This window comes from Patagioenas fasciata, chromosome 17 (genome assembly GCF_037038585.1).
Source record: "Patagioenas fasciata isolate bPatFas1 chromosome 17, bPatFas1.hap1, whole genome shotgun sequence".
Lineage (NCBI taxonomy): Eukaryota > Metazoa > Chordata > Aves > Columbiformes > Columbidae > Patagioenas > Patagioenas fasciata.
This window is the reverse complement of record NC_092536.1, coordinates 4009246-4026529: the sequence shown is the minus strand read 5'-3', so window position 1 is coordinate 4026529 and position 17284 is coordinate 4009246. Positions and strand designations below refer to the sequence as shown.

Here is a 17284-nt window from a genome sequence, read left to right as displayed (position 1 = left end):
GAAAAGGAAAAAATCAACGTGACAGTTTTAATGAGCCTAATCTTGAAGTTTGACAGTGGATGTTGACCTTGTAATGGGTCTCTGCTATGACAAAAGGGGTTATTGACAACCAGAGTAGCTGTTGTTTTTCATTCTACTAAATAAGTTGTAGTAGAATTATTCACATGATACCTTTGTTATGTGAAGCTTGGTGGAAAGCTAGTTCCTTTAAGGTTTTTTGAAACCTCATCCTCCTTCTTTAATAGTTTCCTCATAGATTAAAAGAAAAAAAAATCCAATTGGATCAACATGCTCTTTTTCCTGTGATTTTTGTTTATTAGCTGATGGCTTCACATGAGGATGGTGTCTCTAATGGATATTCACAGAATCCCAGAATGTCAGGGGTTGGAAGGGACCCACAAAGCTCATCCAGTGCAATCCCCCCATGGAGCAGGAACACCCAGCTGAGGTTCCACAGGAAGGTGTCCAGGCGGGTTTGAATGTCTGCAGAGAAGGAGACTCCACAACCCCCCTGGGCAGCCTGGGCCAGGCTCTGCCACCCTCACTGAGAAGTTTCTTCTCATATTTAAGTGGAACTTCCTGTGTTCCAGTTTGAACCCATTACCCCTTGTCCTGTCATTGGTTGTCACGGAGAAGAGCCTGGCTCCATCCTCCTGACACTCACCCTTTACGTATTGATATGAGGTCACCCCTCTGCTGTCGTTGTTCCATGTAAAAGCTGAGCAGAGTAGTTACCACCATCCTGTAACATGTGGTCAGTTCTTACTCGTCCCCTGTTACCCAGATTATTAATTTTGACGTTTTCCAGGCAGCCCAGACCCGGGGGCGGAGCGCGGCCTCGGGCGGGCCCGGGACTCGAACCCGTAACCCTGCGCTATGGCGGCGGGGGGGGGGGGGGGCGGAGCTTCCGCCTAACTGTCGCCTTGGGCGGCCACTCAACGGCTGCCGGGGGCGGGGCGCCGCCGTGACGAGGCGCCGGTGGGTTCGGCGGGAACGGGGAGGCCCCGGGGTGAGGGGATGGCTGCCCCGGGGTGAGGGGATGGCTGCCCCGGGGCTGCCCCCCGGGGCTGGTGGCACCTCAGGGCCCGCGGAGGCCGCGGGGCTTAACCCCCCTCACCCCTTGTGTGTTTTTCCCGCAGGGTTGGCAGGAGGCTCGGCGGGTAACCATGGAGAGTGGAGATCAGAGGCGGCCTCCATGCTGAATGTTACTGGTATAAAGTGACCGATGTCCAGTGGTGCCCGGTAGCGCCCCGGTCCCCAGGCCCCTATGAATCCATCGCTGCCGCGCTCTGCTTCGCCCCAGGTAAAAAAGGAGAGTTGACAACCAGAGCGCTTTGTTTTGAACATGAAAGTGCTCGTTGTACCGCAAAGAATGTCAGTCGGGGACCACAGGAGGTACCGCAAGCGTGAGGGACTTTTTCAAATATTGTTTATAAACTTAAAATAAGTTTACTTAAAACCTCAATTTTATTATCGGAGAATTGGTCGCTTCTTTACGTTGAAATGTGTTCCGTGTGTTACCTGTTACAGAAACTCAGCCCCAGCCTTGAGAACAGCACCATTCAGAAACAGAGGCAAGAACTCCAGGTTTTAATTGCAGAACTGAAAGATCGAGATCAGGAACTCAATGACATGGTAGCGGTGCATCAGAGACAGCTGCTGGCCTGGGAAGATGATCGGCAAAAGGTCCTGACTTTAGCAGAACGATGCAGCTTATTGAACCGTAAGTATTGTGTGGAAAGGATAGGACCCTGGTGTTTGAAGTATGTTGAGGGACTTAGATTTATCAAAAACAATCTGGCATCCTATGAGGAACCATTTCCTACCCATCAATCTTAAACTTGGTTGTCTTTCTGAGATCAGCATTTCCACAGGAGTACTAAAGCGATCTGATCTTGAAGGGGACATGGTAATCAGATTGCTTTTGTTTGAATATGTAAATTGCTGCTGTGGACTCTTTTTAAAATAATCTGATGAAATACACATGGAGGAGGAGAACAATTTGTGAACATGCTGGTGTGCTGCGGAACCCTGTGCCCTGAGGTTGTGCTGCATGGCTCTGACATCATCTGCAAACGACCAGCTCGTCACCTGGCAGCTCTGACATCATCCACAAACCACCAGCTCATCACCTGGCAGGTCTGACATCATCCACAAACAACAGCTCGTCACCTGGCAGCTCTGACATCATCCGCAAACCACCAGCTCATCACTTGGCAGCTCTGACATCATCCGGAAACAACCAGCTCGTCACCTGGCAGCTCTGACATCATCCACAAACAACAGCTCGTCACCTGGCAGCTCTGACATTATCTGCAAACCACCAGCTCATCACTTGGCAGCTCTGACATCATCTGGAAACAACCAGCTCGTCACCTGGCAGCTCTGACATCATCCACAAACAACAGCTCGTCACCTGGCAGCTCTGACATCATCCGCGAACCACCAGCTCATCACCTGGCAGCTCTGACATCATCCACAAACAACAGCTCGTCACCTGGCAGCTCTGACATCATCCACAAACAACCAGCTCGTCACCTGACAGCTCTGACATCATCCGCAAACCACCAGCTCGTCACCTGGCAGCTCGGAACAGTGTAGTTTGACAGCCACAATACAGAGATCCCCACAGAGTTTGTATTCATCTGCCCGGTGTAGCGAGGGAACCCTGCTTCAGAGCATCCATTTCTGAATCACGTTATTTAAAAACACTGGATTAAACTATTTCTGAGATTTAAAAAATTGCATTATACTATCTGAGCTGTTTTCTCACAGATACCTTGTCTCCCTTCTTTTCAGATGAGCTGAACAAGAGAAATGAAATTATAAAATCACTGACCAAGAGGTTAAAGTTCTTAGAATCTCAGCAGAATGACAGTAAGACAACATTTGAAAATACGCAACAGAAGTTTAAAGAGCTGTCTCAAAAAGCAACAGATGCAACCGTTCGCTGTCAGGCTCTGGAGGTAGGAGTTGAGTAATGGTCTGATTCTTGCAGTTCTTGCATGTACAGAACACCAGTGGCAGTTGTGAGTTTTCCTAGTGAATAAATACTTCATATTAAGGCTCCTGAGTTGCATTTTAGTTCAGTAATGTTAGATTAAGGTGTAGCTCTGATTTGTTGGAAAAAAAAAAAAAGGAAAAAAAGCCATTTATGGTGTTTAAATTAAGTTGTGCACACATTTAGTAGAAAAATAGTTATTTGAATCGCTGAAGTAGTAGCTGACACTCTTGTTTCTGTTCTCTAGGAGAAAAATCAAAGTCTCCACTGCTCGGTTTTGGAACTGTCTCTAAAAACAGGGCAGCTGCAAGCGAGAGAGCAGGAGCTTCTTACTATGCTGAAGCTGAAGGTAACATCTGCTGTCACCAGGCACTAAATGTGGTCACAGTGCAGTTCCTGGTGACTGTACCGTGGTGTAGTGACTGCTGATCTTGCTGCTGTTTAATTCTTAGGCTTGTTTGAGAAGGGAAGAGTGGTCAACGGGCAATAAATTGGTTTATTTTCATGAACGAGCTTGTTTCCTGGCTTTGATTTTTATTTTTTCCTTAAGAGCTCAGAAGAAAATCAGTGAAGTAGTTAAAACTACTGCAGTAAGAGGTACGGTTGTTTTGTCAAAATCCATACAGAGATAACAATAATCAGGAATAAATTCTATTTCATATTGCAGGATGAGGCCATACTTGAAACAACTGATTACATTACTGAGTTTACATCCAAATTCAAAAAGCTGGAAAGCGCATTGCGCGCTGCAAAGACAGAGGAATTCAGCCTCAACAAAGAAAAGCAAGACCTCAAACTGAGACTGAAAGAACTAACACTTGAAACAAATAAGCTGAAAGGTAAATGTTTCTACTGGGCACCTAATTTGGTGTAGACCAACACGATTCCTTTTCATTCTGGGAAATACTATGTTTTGTTTTAAAGGTGATCTCTGTGAAAAGGTGAAAGAGAACAACAAGCAGCATGAAGAAATCATTCACCTCCAACAAGAAAATGGCTCTTTGAGGAATGAGCTCACGCTTCTTGGTGAGTGTGGGCCCTGGGCTTTTCACGCTTTAGCTTTCAACAGCTCAGAGACTTCCAGACAACAACAGTTCACTAATATCTGTGAAGGAGGCAGCTTCTCCACCTTCCTTTTGTGGTTCTATGTGTCATTCTCTGAAAGCAATACCTAGGGCTTCTGCAGAGACAGCTTATAAAATCTTGTAAAAGCACAACGTTCACCAATATGGTTACACATGGGGTAATAAATGGCTCAGAGAGTTCTCTTTGAGACTGTCATGTCTCCTGTGGTATTAATACAATAAACCAGGGTGAGATTCTCCCTGCTGGTGTAGGTTGTGTAGAAAGTGGTGACCTACTGCAAAGAAACCATATTTAAAACCTAAGGCTCAGACTCTGAAATCACCAGCCCTTCCGCTCCCTCTGGTATTTGTATGGCAGCAGTATGCTCACAAATTCACATTTTGCTTTTCTTTAACGGATAGTTTTGGTTTAACCTGGTTTAACATGCAGGACTTGATAAACTGCAGCTTGGTATCTGTTGATACCTTCCCTTTGGTTTTGGGTAGAGAGGAACTTCTGCGTGCTGTGGTGGATAAGGAAGGCAGATTGGGTGCTGCAGTATTACAGACAAGCAATACAACCTTGAAAGATTAGGTGACCCAAGATACCATCTGCTGTGAGATTATTTACTTGCCTATCACTTTTTATCTGCCGTTACCTTTGCCAAATATTGATCCCATGTCTCATTGTTTTAAAAACAATAGTAATGGGAAGTGTTTCGCAGCACTTCCCTGTACAATGAAGTCAATGGAGCAGAATATTACTACTAGGAGAATAAAGCTGGCGAAAAGTCTGAGGAAAATCCTTAATTTGTTTGGTTATCTTATAGTTTCTGTGTTCTTTTTATTTGGAGGGGAAACAGAACCAGGTGATCTCAATAAAATTGTTTGGTACCTATTTCTACTGCTGCAGACATACGTGTTAACAAATGTACTTTGTGTCTATTCGCTTCAAGTAATTAAAAAATTGTATGTGTTTTGAAACAGTTGAGAAAGCAAAGAGAAAGGATCAGCTTCTTCAGCTGGCCAAGTCTAAGCAGGCACGGACCGACACAGAACTATCCATTTTGCGACAGGTAGAACCCTCATTGTGTTTCTACTCTGAGATTAGGAAGGCATTTTAAATAACTTCAGATCAGTATAAAAATATTAGATCAAGGTATTGTTAATTAAGAAAAGCATCAAATACGCTGCCCCCCACAGTGCCTCAGCTGAACTCCCAGCGCAAAGGGACATCCTGCACCGAAAGATCTGGTTTTCAAGAAAATCAGTGTTTTCACCTGCACTCATTTGCGCATCTCAAGGCATAATCAGTATTTTTAAATTGCAAATAATTGATTGGTGGGTTATTGTCTACATTAGCTTTACAAAAAATCCCCTGCTGAAAACCTGCCTTGATCATCATTCCTCATCTTGTAATACCACATAATTTAAACAACATGTATTAAATATCAAATAACAATAGCGATATTGTATTTACGGTTCAGTGTGTTTCCGTTTTAGAAGACCTCTGCAGTCTTCTAACAGAAATAGTGTTTATTGCCGCAAAACTTTATTTTCCTAAATACATGCAGAGCTGGCCCCTTAGGTTTGCAAGTTGTTGACAACAGTTTTTTCTACAGTTACTGATTGATCATAATATTTTGAGGATACAGCCATGCGTTAGTACCTGATGACAACGTCCCTGCGCTCCAGACTTTCACTAATGCAAGTTACTGTCTTTAAACAGATCTATGCCAAACAGCAGCGTGACTTGCAGTTCCTTCATGTCCATTTAGAGAGCTCTCAGGAATTAATGCAAAAACATGAAAAGCAGGCACGTGAAAGCAGGTAAAGTAATCCTTTTTTTTCCACTAGTTTACACTGAGACTTCACTGTTCAGCCATGATTAACATCCTACAAGAGATCTGTGCTGTGAAAATGGTGGCTTTGTTGGACTCAACCACAGACATCCAGTGATGTTGTCTATGACGTCTTTTAGCTTGGTCAGGAGACACCATGAGTATCGGTCGCAGAATAAAGCATTGTATGCAGGCCAGAGAGTTCATTAATTAACAAAAAATTAATAGTTCAGTGGTAGGGGTGTTAATCCTGCCTGCTACTATTAAAAAAAATCCAAGTTTATTTTGCTTTCATATTAGGAAATCGGTGCACACCCTGAAGGTTCAGGCAGAATCACCGTACTATATAAAAAACATGAGGGAGCTCTCTGATTTTGGAGAGTAACAGTCAAATCTGGGCAGATTTGTGTCAGCTTTGGGCAGGACACAGCTACCTGGTGGTGTATGAAGAACCACAGAACCCTGGCTACAGCCTCTGGTTAATGTATAGCTTGAACCTTGAGTACAGTTGTGTATTTAAATGCAGTATTTCTGACTGTTTTCTTTATCGTGCCATTGTAGCGTGGCTGTGACATTCTCTGCCCCCGACAGTAGCAGCGAGACAGAGCCGGTTAGGACTGAGGGCACCCACGGGATATGCGAGGAGTGTGGAACTACTCCAGTTCCAAAAAGTAGGGTAAAAATCACCTCAGAGATGTGTGAAGTAGATAATAGACCGGTACTGAATGCATCAGACGTGGAGGAAACTACCTCAGCGTGCTTAAACCGGCGTCAGAAGGTTGTGAAAGTCTTGGCTGTGCTTACGGAAGAAGAAAAGCAGGATGTTGCATCAAGCTCTGATGAGCCAGGCAGTGAAGTATTTTGTGAAGCAAACAACACGAGGCCATTGAGAAACAGGGACATTTCTGAGCATGGGGTGGAAAGCAGAGATGAGCGAAGCTTTGAGTCATCTTTACCTCAATGTGAGCATTGGCTTAACGTCGGTTCTTGTGTAGATTCGCAAAGTACTTTGATCCAGAACACCCTCAAGTTTGACAAAACCGATGATGAAAATAAAACCCGGGAAGAAAGAACTGGAATTCTGCTCGGCCACAAAAGCCGAGAGAGTCCCGCTGCCGTTCACAAGGATGGATTAGATTCCTGTAGTAATAACTTCACCATAAAAAAGGATGCACGATGGAAGCCAATATCGGATCCAGAATGGCTGAAGATTTTCAAACCCATAAAAAGAGGTGGAAGTGCACAGCATGGAAAAGATTGCAGCTGTCTCAAGACCACACAAGACATGAAATGTGCCAGCTCAAAAAGGTTATGTGCTTGTTAAGTTTAAGAAATAGATAGGTACAAACTGTATGTAGAAACTCGGGTATACAGGGTCTTAATTTATATTATCCTAAATGATGTTTAAAGTAAGTGTTTTAAAATGAGTCTACCAACTTGAAAAGTAGTAAATTTAACTAAGTTAAAATAGCTCTAAGGTGTCATGATTCTGGTTTTCTGCATCTGTTTTTTCGCATCTCTCATCCCCAAGAGGTGCGTGGGTAGGAGAGTTGCAACACCGCATAGCTTGCCAAGTCAACTCATTGAGAAAAATGCAGATTTAAAAAAAATCTCCTGATTTTTTAAAAATCCCAGATGTTGCTTGTAAATCTGGTGGGTAAAATACCTCCTGACCCTAGCTGGACTTCTGCAGTGGTGTTTCTAGAAGGCAAGAAACAAACTTAGATTTTATTTGATGCTGTAGTAACCGTGTTATTTCTGTTGAGAAATCACACGGTGGCTGGGTGGGAATGTAGGACGCGGCTGCTCCGCACAGGCCGCATTCCCTGCTCAGAGAGGAAAACGGGGCGGCAAGACTTAAAGGACAATAATCTGTCCCCTCTGCCACGCGTCTTTTTTCACAGGACTCGATCCCTGCGTCTGTATTGGGGGAGGAAAAAGCACATGTGGTTGGGGATGGGCAGAATGAGGTTTCTGATGCTGAGAGGTGTCGGAAAAAAACCTCAGGTGTCTTAGTGGTATTGGAAGGTGTCTGAGATCAAAGTGCTGCTTTGCATTTGTAGAAGTTGTTTTTATGCCTGCACAAGCAATAACATTCACAGCTGTGACTTTCTGTGGATTTGTTATGTTGGTTCCTCTATTTCCTTTCAAAAAATTGGCTAACCAGCTCTATTTTAGAAGTATTCCTAATGTTTTAGAGAGATTTCATAGCTGCCTTTTAGGCAGAGAAAGAGGAGTAGCTTTTCAGGTGGTGGTTTGACAAGTACAGTAAATGAACAGCTGTTTAAACCTGTGAAGAATTTTAGCCAACGAGTCTGCCCGGTGTCCAAACAAGTCCATGTTATGGAATGGAAATACCTGAGGTACTGATGTTTTCAGTCTGTGCTGCTTTTGAGACAAAAATATTATAGAAATGGTTAGTGCAGAGACACAGGCCTGTTCAGAAACAAGGTGAATGGGCAGCGTTGGAAAAGAATGCTGTCCTGGCACATTCCCACACAGCTCGGCCGAGCTTCGCGCTCTGGACTCTCTCTGGTTTCCACTGGCCATCAATCATTAAAAAGACCGCATTCCCCTTATATCTCCCTTGAGCTTTCTTATCTCCTCCCCCAGCAGCACAAATAACACACTGCCAGCCCTCCACGTCTCTTTTGGGGCTCAATTGTGAAAATTGCTTTCATTTTTTTGCCTTGTCCTTAAGGGGATTTGAGGGGAGAAGGGACAATTTGACCTGGGCGATACCAGCAGAGCGGATATTGTTCAAGGGAGAGCAGCTCTGCCCCTTTGGGATTTGCTGCTGAGCGATTGAGTTTTCTTGATGCCCACGTTTAGTCCTGGGAGCTCTGCTAATTGGGGATGGATTGACTGGGTGGAAATCCCAGCCCATCTGCTCTCCAGCCTCTGCTGACTAATTTGCCAGCGAATGAATTCTCACCCCGTAAACGGGAGGAGGGCAGCAGTATCGCAGTTGGCAGCGTGGGCTCCTTGTTGAGGCATTAATGGCAAAGGCCAAACACAACATTCTCCTGGGACTGGCCTCTGGATCCTCCGTTTTTCCATTGCTGGCTCTGTGGCGCTGGGGATGGATTTGGCGCATAGGGAAGGGTGCTGGCACCTCCCTGTCAGCCCAGCAAATATTTTTGACATGAGTTCTTGAATTCTGGAACAGCCAACAAGAAGGTTATTAACGCAGTGAAATACCTTATCCCAGTGCAGAGGGATTGTGAAATCCTGTAGTGCAGGAATCATTTCTGTCTGCTCTCAGTGACTTGGTTTATGTTGGATCAACATTTGCTGCCTTTGGATTTTTATCTCGATTCTGGTTTTAAAGACGGAACGTCAGCAGTTACCTGTTCAGCGTGCTCCGGTTGGGCTGAGCCATCTCCCTGCCCCAAATCCAACCTGTTTTCCTCCCAACCTGTGTATCCTTTGCATTTCTCCAAAGCTTTTCCTCATCAGAAGCTCACAAACTTGAGGTTTATCTCTTAAATCCTATTGTATCCCAGTATTTTACAAGAGCAGTGAAAGGATGCACGTTGTCATTTAATTTGCTTTTCAGACACTCCTAAATACACTCAGATACACCCAGTGCTAAATTATATTTCATTTTGCTTTTAAAGCTAAGGAAAGGTGGATGCCAGTAGATTGTGTGCTTCAACTCCACGCTGAAATGATAGGCAAGCAACTGAGTTTTGGGTTTAATCGCAGTTTACCCAAACTGCACTTTAGATGTAGTGTTTGCTGCTCTATTTAAAAATAAATCAAATAAAGCCTCTCTGACAAAACTCTCCTGTGCGCTCTAAAGTGAGATGATGACTTTAAAAGTCTGAGATTCCCTGGAAAAGTACAGCTACAAATATGAATTTGCCTAATGGTTGGTTAGAAAAACAAAGGGAGTAGGATATGGGAGTAGGAGGAGTACTGGAGTATTGAGAGGAACCAGATATCGCCTTTTGTGTGCTCTGTGCAAGGTTAAATAGCTACTCGAGCACGTGGTAACGTCGTTCTTGAAACGGGATGAATGTCAAACTGTTTTCCTCAGCGAATGAAACTGTTCTAAAGAAGCTGTTAAACATGGGAACAGAGCAACCTCACGTGCTTGATGGTTTTCTTGGCTCAGGGCCTGTAGTTATTTATGTTGTCCCGTGATTTTCCTTTGGAAGTTTAAAAAGGATGGTGATACTGTTTCTGGCAATGTCTTAATTTTTTTAACAGTGAGGAAGATGTGGATCTGAGTTCTTTCCACTTGGAATCTCCCTGTTTGACGTCCACCCAGAAGGGAGACAGGCCACTCAAATGTGAGAAATTCTCGGATGAAGACTTTCCTCTGGAGATCAATGATCTGTCGGTGATTAAGCCAACAAACAGACCCTGCAGCGCTGCTGTGGAGCAAGTCAGTATTTTATTGTAGACTGTACTTCATTACTTGTAAGGGGAATTGTGACTGATGGTAGGAAAGCAAATATTTGCTGGCGTGGAAGAACTAGAGACTCGAATGATGAGACAGCAGACTTAAAGCCAAGGTGGTAAAATACTTTTTTGAAATAATTTCTTATTCTCTTAATATGTCTTAACTCACAGTGTCTAAAAAACAATAAGCTTTTGAAATTAAAGACTTCTGGATGATGGATACTGGCTGATATATGGTAATTTCAGTAAAGCACGATATCTGAGTACAATTGGACACAGTTGTTGGAAGCTATGGGACGCTTTCGTTCTTGTTCCACCTGATTTTCCCTCTTTCTCGTGTCTTTATTCTTACTCAGGTTGAGTGTGCTATGCACAAGTCTGTGTGAAAATGTCACAAAGGTGACTTTGTGCAGGACCTTTGTGTTCAGCAGAAATATCGCGTTTAGACAGAGTCCAGAGCAGTGCCGTGTGGGAATATTTTGAACTGAGACTTTTCAAAACGAAAGCGACGATTCTCAGTATGTTACCATCCTTTGACATATTCCAAAAAGATCATTTAATAACTTCGGCTCCTTTCCCGTCCCTGCAGGACACCGGTTCCCCAGTGAGGAAGCTGCAGCACGCGTTGGCTGAGTCTCGACAGATGGTCGCTGATCTGGAGCTTAGCGCGCTCCTCCACGCCAGCCCTCGCCGCAGCCCCAACAGCAGCATTAATACGGTACATACCGCTCCTACAATGAGATCTAGTTGGCTGGGAAGGGTGGTTGTGAACATCGTTGCCCTTATGCTTAACTTTTTCTATGACTTTACAAACAATATCCTCATCACGCTTTACTAAAGAGAAAATTCCTGCGCGTCTTAGCATGAAGTACTTGAAGTGTTTTTATAGGATTCTTTATGGCTCCTCAAGGTCATGACAGGATTTGACTTTTGCATGTGTCTAAACAGATGGAAGGAAGAAGTCATTTTGGAGCAAGCTGTAGGAGGTCTAGAAAAAAGCGAGCGGCAGTATGACTTAGATTCAGCACTGGTTTATTACGTTGGGTATCTTTGTGGAAGGGAGGACAGTTTAGGAAATATCTGATCCATAGAATAGTTTTGTATATTAATTTAAGCCAGACTCTCAGCTTAAAAAACTTCAGAGTTTTTGTGGGTTAATAGTTTTAGTTCCTTCATTGCAGGGTCAGAGAATGCACTCAATGGTCAAAGAAAATAACCCATATACAGCTGTCACGGCAATTTATTTTATGAGCTTGAATGCTGATAGGGAGTTTCTGCCTTGAATATGTGAGCAATAGGAGGCATTGGAGAAGGGGGCACTTGTTTGTTTTCATAAACATCCTTAAGAATTTCTGTCTTGTTTGACAAGGACACTGCACCATTCATCACTAAAAATAGGTAACTTGAGCTGATGTGTATCACAAAGTGAGAATTTAGGCTTTGGGTTTTAAAGCAGACTCCTAATGAGAAGGCTGAAACCTCAGCTTTCTGCTGAAACGTTTTACCTCTAAAAACATTGCACTCCTTGAATCCTTCCATGAACTTAACCAGAACAATGTTACTGTAAGTAGCAGTCAAAGTAATTCTGATAACATTCAGAACCATAAAACCTTAGCTGGGCTGGGACCGACTGAGCTTGTGTGCCAGCGTTTGCATTGACTCAAAGGATGTTTTGTTCAGAAGTTCATCTGTGGGATTTCGCTCGGTGTGAAAGCAGCAGTGTAGATTTTGCAAATCCCGTCTTGTAGGAGGGATTCCTGAAAAGCTCTCCACAGAACAGCAGCTTCTTGTGGCTCCTGCGCGGCCCCACCAGCTGTCAGCTCCTGCTCAGCTGAACCAGCCTGCGCGACTCTGCTTTATAACCTGATCTTGCATTTCTGAGCTTGGAAATTGACTTCTCATTCAAAACAATTGCTTTAGTGGACAGAAAATAAAGCAAGCTGGTGTTTAGTGGTGGGAGTAGCTTCTGAACCACATCTGTAGAACTTTGATCTACTTCATAGCGGTTCTGGGCAAAAACTTGTCAAGCGTGTTTTAGTTAATCTATGCAGGCCAACTAATCTGCGCTTAAAAGCAGGTTAACCTGAGGCTGGTTTAAACTACGCTTTAAAACATAATCTACACCAAATATAAACCTTAGAATTTAATCAATATTTGTACCTGTTGGATTCCGTGCCCTGCTTGGGGGAGGGAGAAGAGGGAATTAAATAGTGCTTGCTGCTCACGGGTTTGAATCTGACAGCTCTGTAATGTTTATTATCTGAGTTCTTTGATTTCCACATAGTGTTTTTGCGTTACAATGTAGACAGCAGAACTTGCAGAAGCTCTTCACAGAACCCAGTTATCTGCTGCAGAAGAAAGAGATGTTAAAGTTCCATTCTTTTCTCTATGACATCCAGTGAGTATGAAGGTGTTTTCAACTTGGTATTTTTCTGTTTGTTTGTTTGTTTCCCTCTTTATAAATGCATCTGAGTTATGGACTGCTGGGATGAGCCTGGCACAAGATTCCAAGTGCACCGCTCAGAATGCATTTCCAATAACACTTTTGTGAGCGCTGTAACAGCAAACAAACATTAAGGCAGCAAGGAATTCCTTTAGTCAAATGATTGAACTTTTCTCCAGCATCTTCCTCATCCTCTGGGCAGTAAGATCTTGCAGCTCCATTCCCGAGTACCTGCAAACCGCTTATTGTAGTTAAAATCCTTCTGTGTGCTACAGATAACAGGATCAAGGATATGAACATTGTTGAGTAAGAGATTGGGAAGTGGTTTTCAGTGCCGCGGTCAAGGGCTGGTTTAGCATATTGTTCTGGGCTCTGAGATCCAAAAGTAGAATGTATTGAATAGGGCTGTGTCAGAACATAAAAAAGCAGCAGCAGCCTTGCCTGCAGCAGATTGTTTTTTTCTTCTTGAATCAGGAAGTTTCTCGCTCTCTGATTATTTGTTCTACCAGTGTGAATTGGATGCTTGCAATAGGCACCGTGTTGTCTGGTTCTGAGGACAAAAGATTAACCAGATATGGTTAAAATACCAAACGCTACCTGAAGCTGAAAAACAACTAGCAACAATTGGGGGCAAAACTGACAAAAAGAAGAGATCTTCCCGTGCCGACACAACCCAAGCGCGTGTCTGCAAAGGGAAGTTCTTACACAGCGAGCTGGAGCGTGGAGCTGTGTGGCGTGGGGTTTCTAACCACGATCAGCTGCGATCCAGCGCGAGCTGGTGCTCAGTTCTCCTCTTGGTATATTCCACCTGCGGTCCCCAAACTGCTGCTGTCCTGTGTCCCCAAACCCACTGTGTCCCCAGGGACTGGAGCTGGTTCATAGCGACCTCGTGTTCTGCAGTTTCTGCAGGTTCGAGTTGCATTAGGTCTGGAGACACTGAGTCTTCTTCCAAAATAAGTTGGGTTTCCTTAGCGCACGCTAATGGGCTCTCGTAGGAAATGGATGCTGAGTAGCTGGAACGCTGCGTCTCGCTCTGCTGTGATGTCCCTGTGCAGAGATCTCTGCTTTTCCTAATGAGAGCCCTGAGGTAAAAGAAGCTGGAGGTTTTATAGGTCGAAGCCAGCGCTGTGAGTTGCATCCTAAAACCACTGCTGTTAAAAAGTTTCAGGAGCAAATCCCCAAAACTGCTGAGCACCGTGCTGACCCAGCAAAGCGGCGAGCGGGCGCTTAGCCTACAGGAATAATCTCGTTTGCTGCAAGAGAGAAAGAACCGGTGGAACAAACGCACCCACGATTCACTGTAGGTCCATGATGAGGGTTAGTGACTGTGCAAGTCGCTGGCTGCTGCGTAATTCTTACTTTCTTCGTTATTAAAATGCACTGAATCACTGTGATCAGTGAAGTCTGAAGCAGCATTTGCAGAGTTGATAGCAGGTCCAGAAATACCGAACGTCTGTGCAGTTCTGTATAGAGAAGTGATTGCACTGATTTCGGTTGGGTTTGCGGCTTTTTTTAATTGCTTCGAAATCGTTTGCGGGCAGGTGCACTGATAACGGAGGCTGATTTCCTGACTGGCTGACAGTGATTTGGCCGTTTTCATCAGTCGGTTGTTTTTCCTTTGGAGAGAGGCCGAGTGAGGGAGAGAGAAGAGGCACACGAGGGAGGAAAGCAAGGAGTAAAGGGATCTATTCAGTTTTGGACTCAGTAGCAAGTGCCAGTGTGTGTAAACTGTGACTCAGCGGCTGGCCCAGGGCACAAAGATCACTCCTTTCTGCAAAACAAACTGAGAAGGTTTCATTTCATAACACTCCACTGGTGTCCCTGAGACTGTTGTCGTTCCATATAGTGCTTTGTTTACCTTTCTCCTATTTATATGTTTATTCAGTATTCTGTTTTCAGTCTGGGAATTTATATAGTGAATTCACATGATTGCTTAATATATTTTAGACGGAATGTTTCTGTCTTTTAATACAAATCTTGCCTTTTCTGCAGCGGATGGAGAAGTTTCCAATATAGAATGAATTCTGAGAACTGAAGATCATCAACCCATCAGCTACACTGGGAAGTCACTGAACGTTTTTCCATGGTTCTCTGAGTGTTTGAAAGACTCACAAGTGGTAAAAAGATGTGACCGTGCGGGTGTATATTTTATCTTGCAATAAAACATAGAATTATGCCAAGATTAACAAAACTATTTTTATAGCTGAGACCTCAGGTTAAACACTGGCTTGTTTTTTAGAACCTTAAATGTGTGATTGTTATGACATAGGAACTGTTTTTCTTACCTTTTTTTTTATGGTGGCTCAGAAATATTTATAGAGTATGACACAGCCAAGCATTCTCTTTTTTTTTCAGTTGATTGTTTTTGTTCTGGACTTCTTGCCGTGTAGAGAGAGATGAATAATGTTTGTAGGAAGTTCCCAATTAGTGTGGTAACCAGGAACTGCCTCCTACATTGTTGAAATTGGAAAGCTGGCACCCACAAGATGGGGAAAACAACATTTCCCCAGTCAGGAGCGAGTTGTTCTGAACGGTTCTAATGAGATGAGGTGAGTCCGTGGGCTCTGTCAGCGCCGAGCACAACATCGCCGGCTTTTTAGCATTTAAACTATCTTTGACTGTTGGGCAAGATGTGTTCCATTACCACTATTTGAACTTTTTCATTAAAAGATCAAGTTAGTTAATAAAGGTGATACCTTTGCTGTATCTTTCTTGCCTGTTTAACTCACTGTCCAACACATTTAGTAGTTAATGTATGACACTGTACACAAGTGGCCGTGGGTTGCATGGGGTTTGTGAGCGGTCGGGGTCACCGAGTGCTGTGTCAGCGTTTTCCCTGCGTGGGGGCGGCTGAGGGGTGGGAGTCTCCGGCTCCATCCGCTGCCATGAATTAATCGCGGTAAAATAACAACCCTTGTTTTCCCCTTGTTAACTCTTTCATATAATTTCCTGCTTTCTCTTTAATTACCTAAATGACAGCCTGCTTTCCTTCATGTGCTAATGGCCTCAAAATTAGTCGACCAATTCTGATCATAGCCGCTGTCCTCCCAAAGCTTTCCCTCCCTGCCCGCAAGCGTTACCCGCAGAGGGAATCTCAGCTTCTCAGTTGTTTTAAGTTTCCACAAGCCTTTAAAGCACATTTGATTCCTCTACCTGCAGAGAAACTTTCCAGGCTCCATCTTCAAAATCAGCTGCTGTGGGTATGACAAAAATTCCCCCAAAAGCCACCGATGGGAATACCGCGATGCTCACCCCAAAACTACCCAGTAACTCTAGCCTATGTCAAACCCTGGAGAAATTGGTGCAGCTTCCTAGTGTGAGCTGCCTTTTCCAGTTTAAATGTGTTTAGTGTTAGTGAGTGAAGGCTCCGAACGCCCTTGTGGATTGAAGATCTCAGCTGATGCCTTTAAAATCAATATAGCAAACTGAGCTCGAGTGATGCAGTAAGGATCCGCAGACCCCTCAGAGTTTGTTTTGGTGCTGCCCTGGATTTGTGGGATAGGAAGAAGGGGAATATTGGGGTTAATTTATTTGGACACGAAGTGACTTACAAACCAACTATTATCTACCTGTATCGAAACTCAAGCTGCCTCAAACTGAGCTGCCTTATTTCTGGAAGCATTACAAATACCCCAGGGAGTGCTTTTGCTATTGTATTGTTGTGCTGAATTATTATTAAAGAAAACAAAGCTGCCGTTCCGCTGCAGCCCGCTTTCCGCTGGGCTGGATTTGCTCTCTGCTGCTGGACTTTTTGAACGGGAAGGCTGAGAAGTGGGTAGTGATGAAGCTCTGAGTCTCTTAAGTGTGCTGTGTGTGTATTTCATAGAATCACAGAATGGTTTGGGTTGAAGGGACCTTCAAAGCTCCCCCAGTGCCCCCCCTGCCATGAGCAGGGACATCTTCACCAGCTCAGGTTGCTCAGAGCCCGTCCAGCCTGGCCTGGGATGTCTCCAGGGATGGTTCATCCACCACCTCTTTGGCCAACCTGAGCCAGGCTCTCACCACCCCCAGGGCCAACATGTCCAGCCTGAATCTCCCTCCTTTAGTTTAAAACCATCACCCCTTGTCCTGTCACAACAGGCCCTGCTCAAAAGTTTGTCCCATCTTTCTTATCGGCCCCTTTTAAGCACTGAAAGGCACAATAAGGTGTCCCTGGAGCCTTCTCTTCTCCAGCTGAACACCCCAACTCTGAGCCTGTCCTCCCAGCAGAGCTGTTCCAGCCTCGGGTCACTCGCAGGGTTTCTTCGAGCAGGATGGAGACGGGTCTGTTGTGCTGCTGGAAACGGGACGTACAACCGGCACTAGGTGAGAGCGGCAGAGCGGGAAGATGAACGCGGGGTCTGGAAGCACCGCGGCTGCAGCCTCGTGAACCGGGGAAGAGCTCCGGTGGGTCCGGGCGGCTCGGCCGTTCCCCCGGTCCCCGGGTCCCCCCGGTCCCACCTGCCCGCGAGTGGGCGTGTGGCGGGCGGGGCCGGGCGCGGCCGCTGGGGGCGCCGTTGCGCGCGGGCGCAGTGCGCGGCGGGAG

The 17284-nt window shown here is 44.8% G+C and overlaps 1 protein-coding gene across 3 annotated transcripts; it reads left to right on the top strand.

The window, feature by feature from the left end:
* The first annotated feature begins 933 nt into the window (after positions 1-933).
* On the top strand, positions 934-15465 carry CCDC62 (coiled-coil domain containing 62). 3 transcript variants are annotated; one of them, XM_065851790.2, is made up of 13 exons: positions 1030-1303; positions 1531-1723; positions 2800-2966; positions 3249-3350; positions 3669-3840; positions 3926-4027; positions 5053-5141; positions 5795-5895; positions 6468-7214; positions 10122-10299; positions 10906-11034; positions 12622-12714; positions 14752-15465. In XM_065851790.2, the coding sequence occupies exons 1-12, from the start codon at positions 1268-1270 to the stop codon at positions 12706-12708; spliced, it is 2103 nt and encodes a 700-aa protein (XP_065707862.1). In that variant the 5' UTR covers positions 1030-1267; the 3' UTR covers positions 12709-12714; positions 14752-15465. The 3 variants fall into 3 exon arrangements, with proteins under 3 accessions (XP_065707860.1, XP_065707861.1, XP_065707862.1); XM_065851788.2 differs by lacking the exons at positions 10122-10299; positions 10906-11034; positions 12622-12714; positions 14752-15465 and adding an exon at positions 934-978 and having other exon boundaries at positions 1140-1303; positions 6468-7376; XM_065851789.2 differs by lacking the exons at positions 10122-10299; positions 10906-11034; positions 12622-12714; positions 14752-15465 and adding an exon at positions 992-1009 and having other exon boundaries at positions 1140-1303; positions 6468-7376.
* The last annotated feature ends 1819 nt before the right edge of the window (positions 15466-17284 follow it).

What these genes read in the sequence shown, in the direction of transcription:
- CCDC62 (XM_065851790.2), top strand. Translation starts at nt 1,268, where the DNA reads ATGAATCCATCGCTGCCGCGCTCTGCTTCGCCCCAG. An exon ending in CGCGCTCTGCTTCGCCCCAG is followed by an intron (nt 1,304 to 1,530) that starts GTAAAAAAGGAG and finishes TACCTGTTACAG; the next exon opens with AAACTCAGCCCCAGCCTTGA. An exon ending in ACGATGCAGCTTATTGAACC is followed by an intron (nt 1,724 to 2,799) that starts GTAAGTATTGTG and finishes CCTTCTTTTCAG; the next exon opens with ATGAGCTGAACAAGAGAAAT.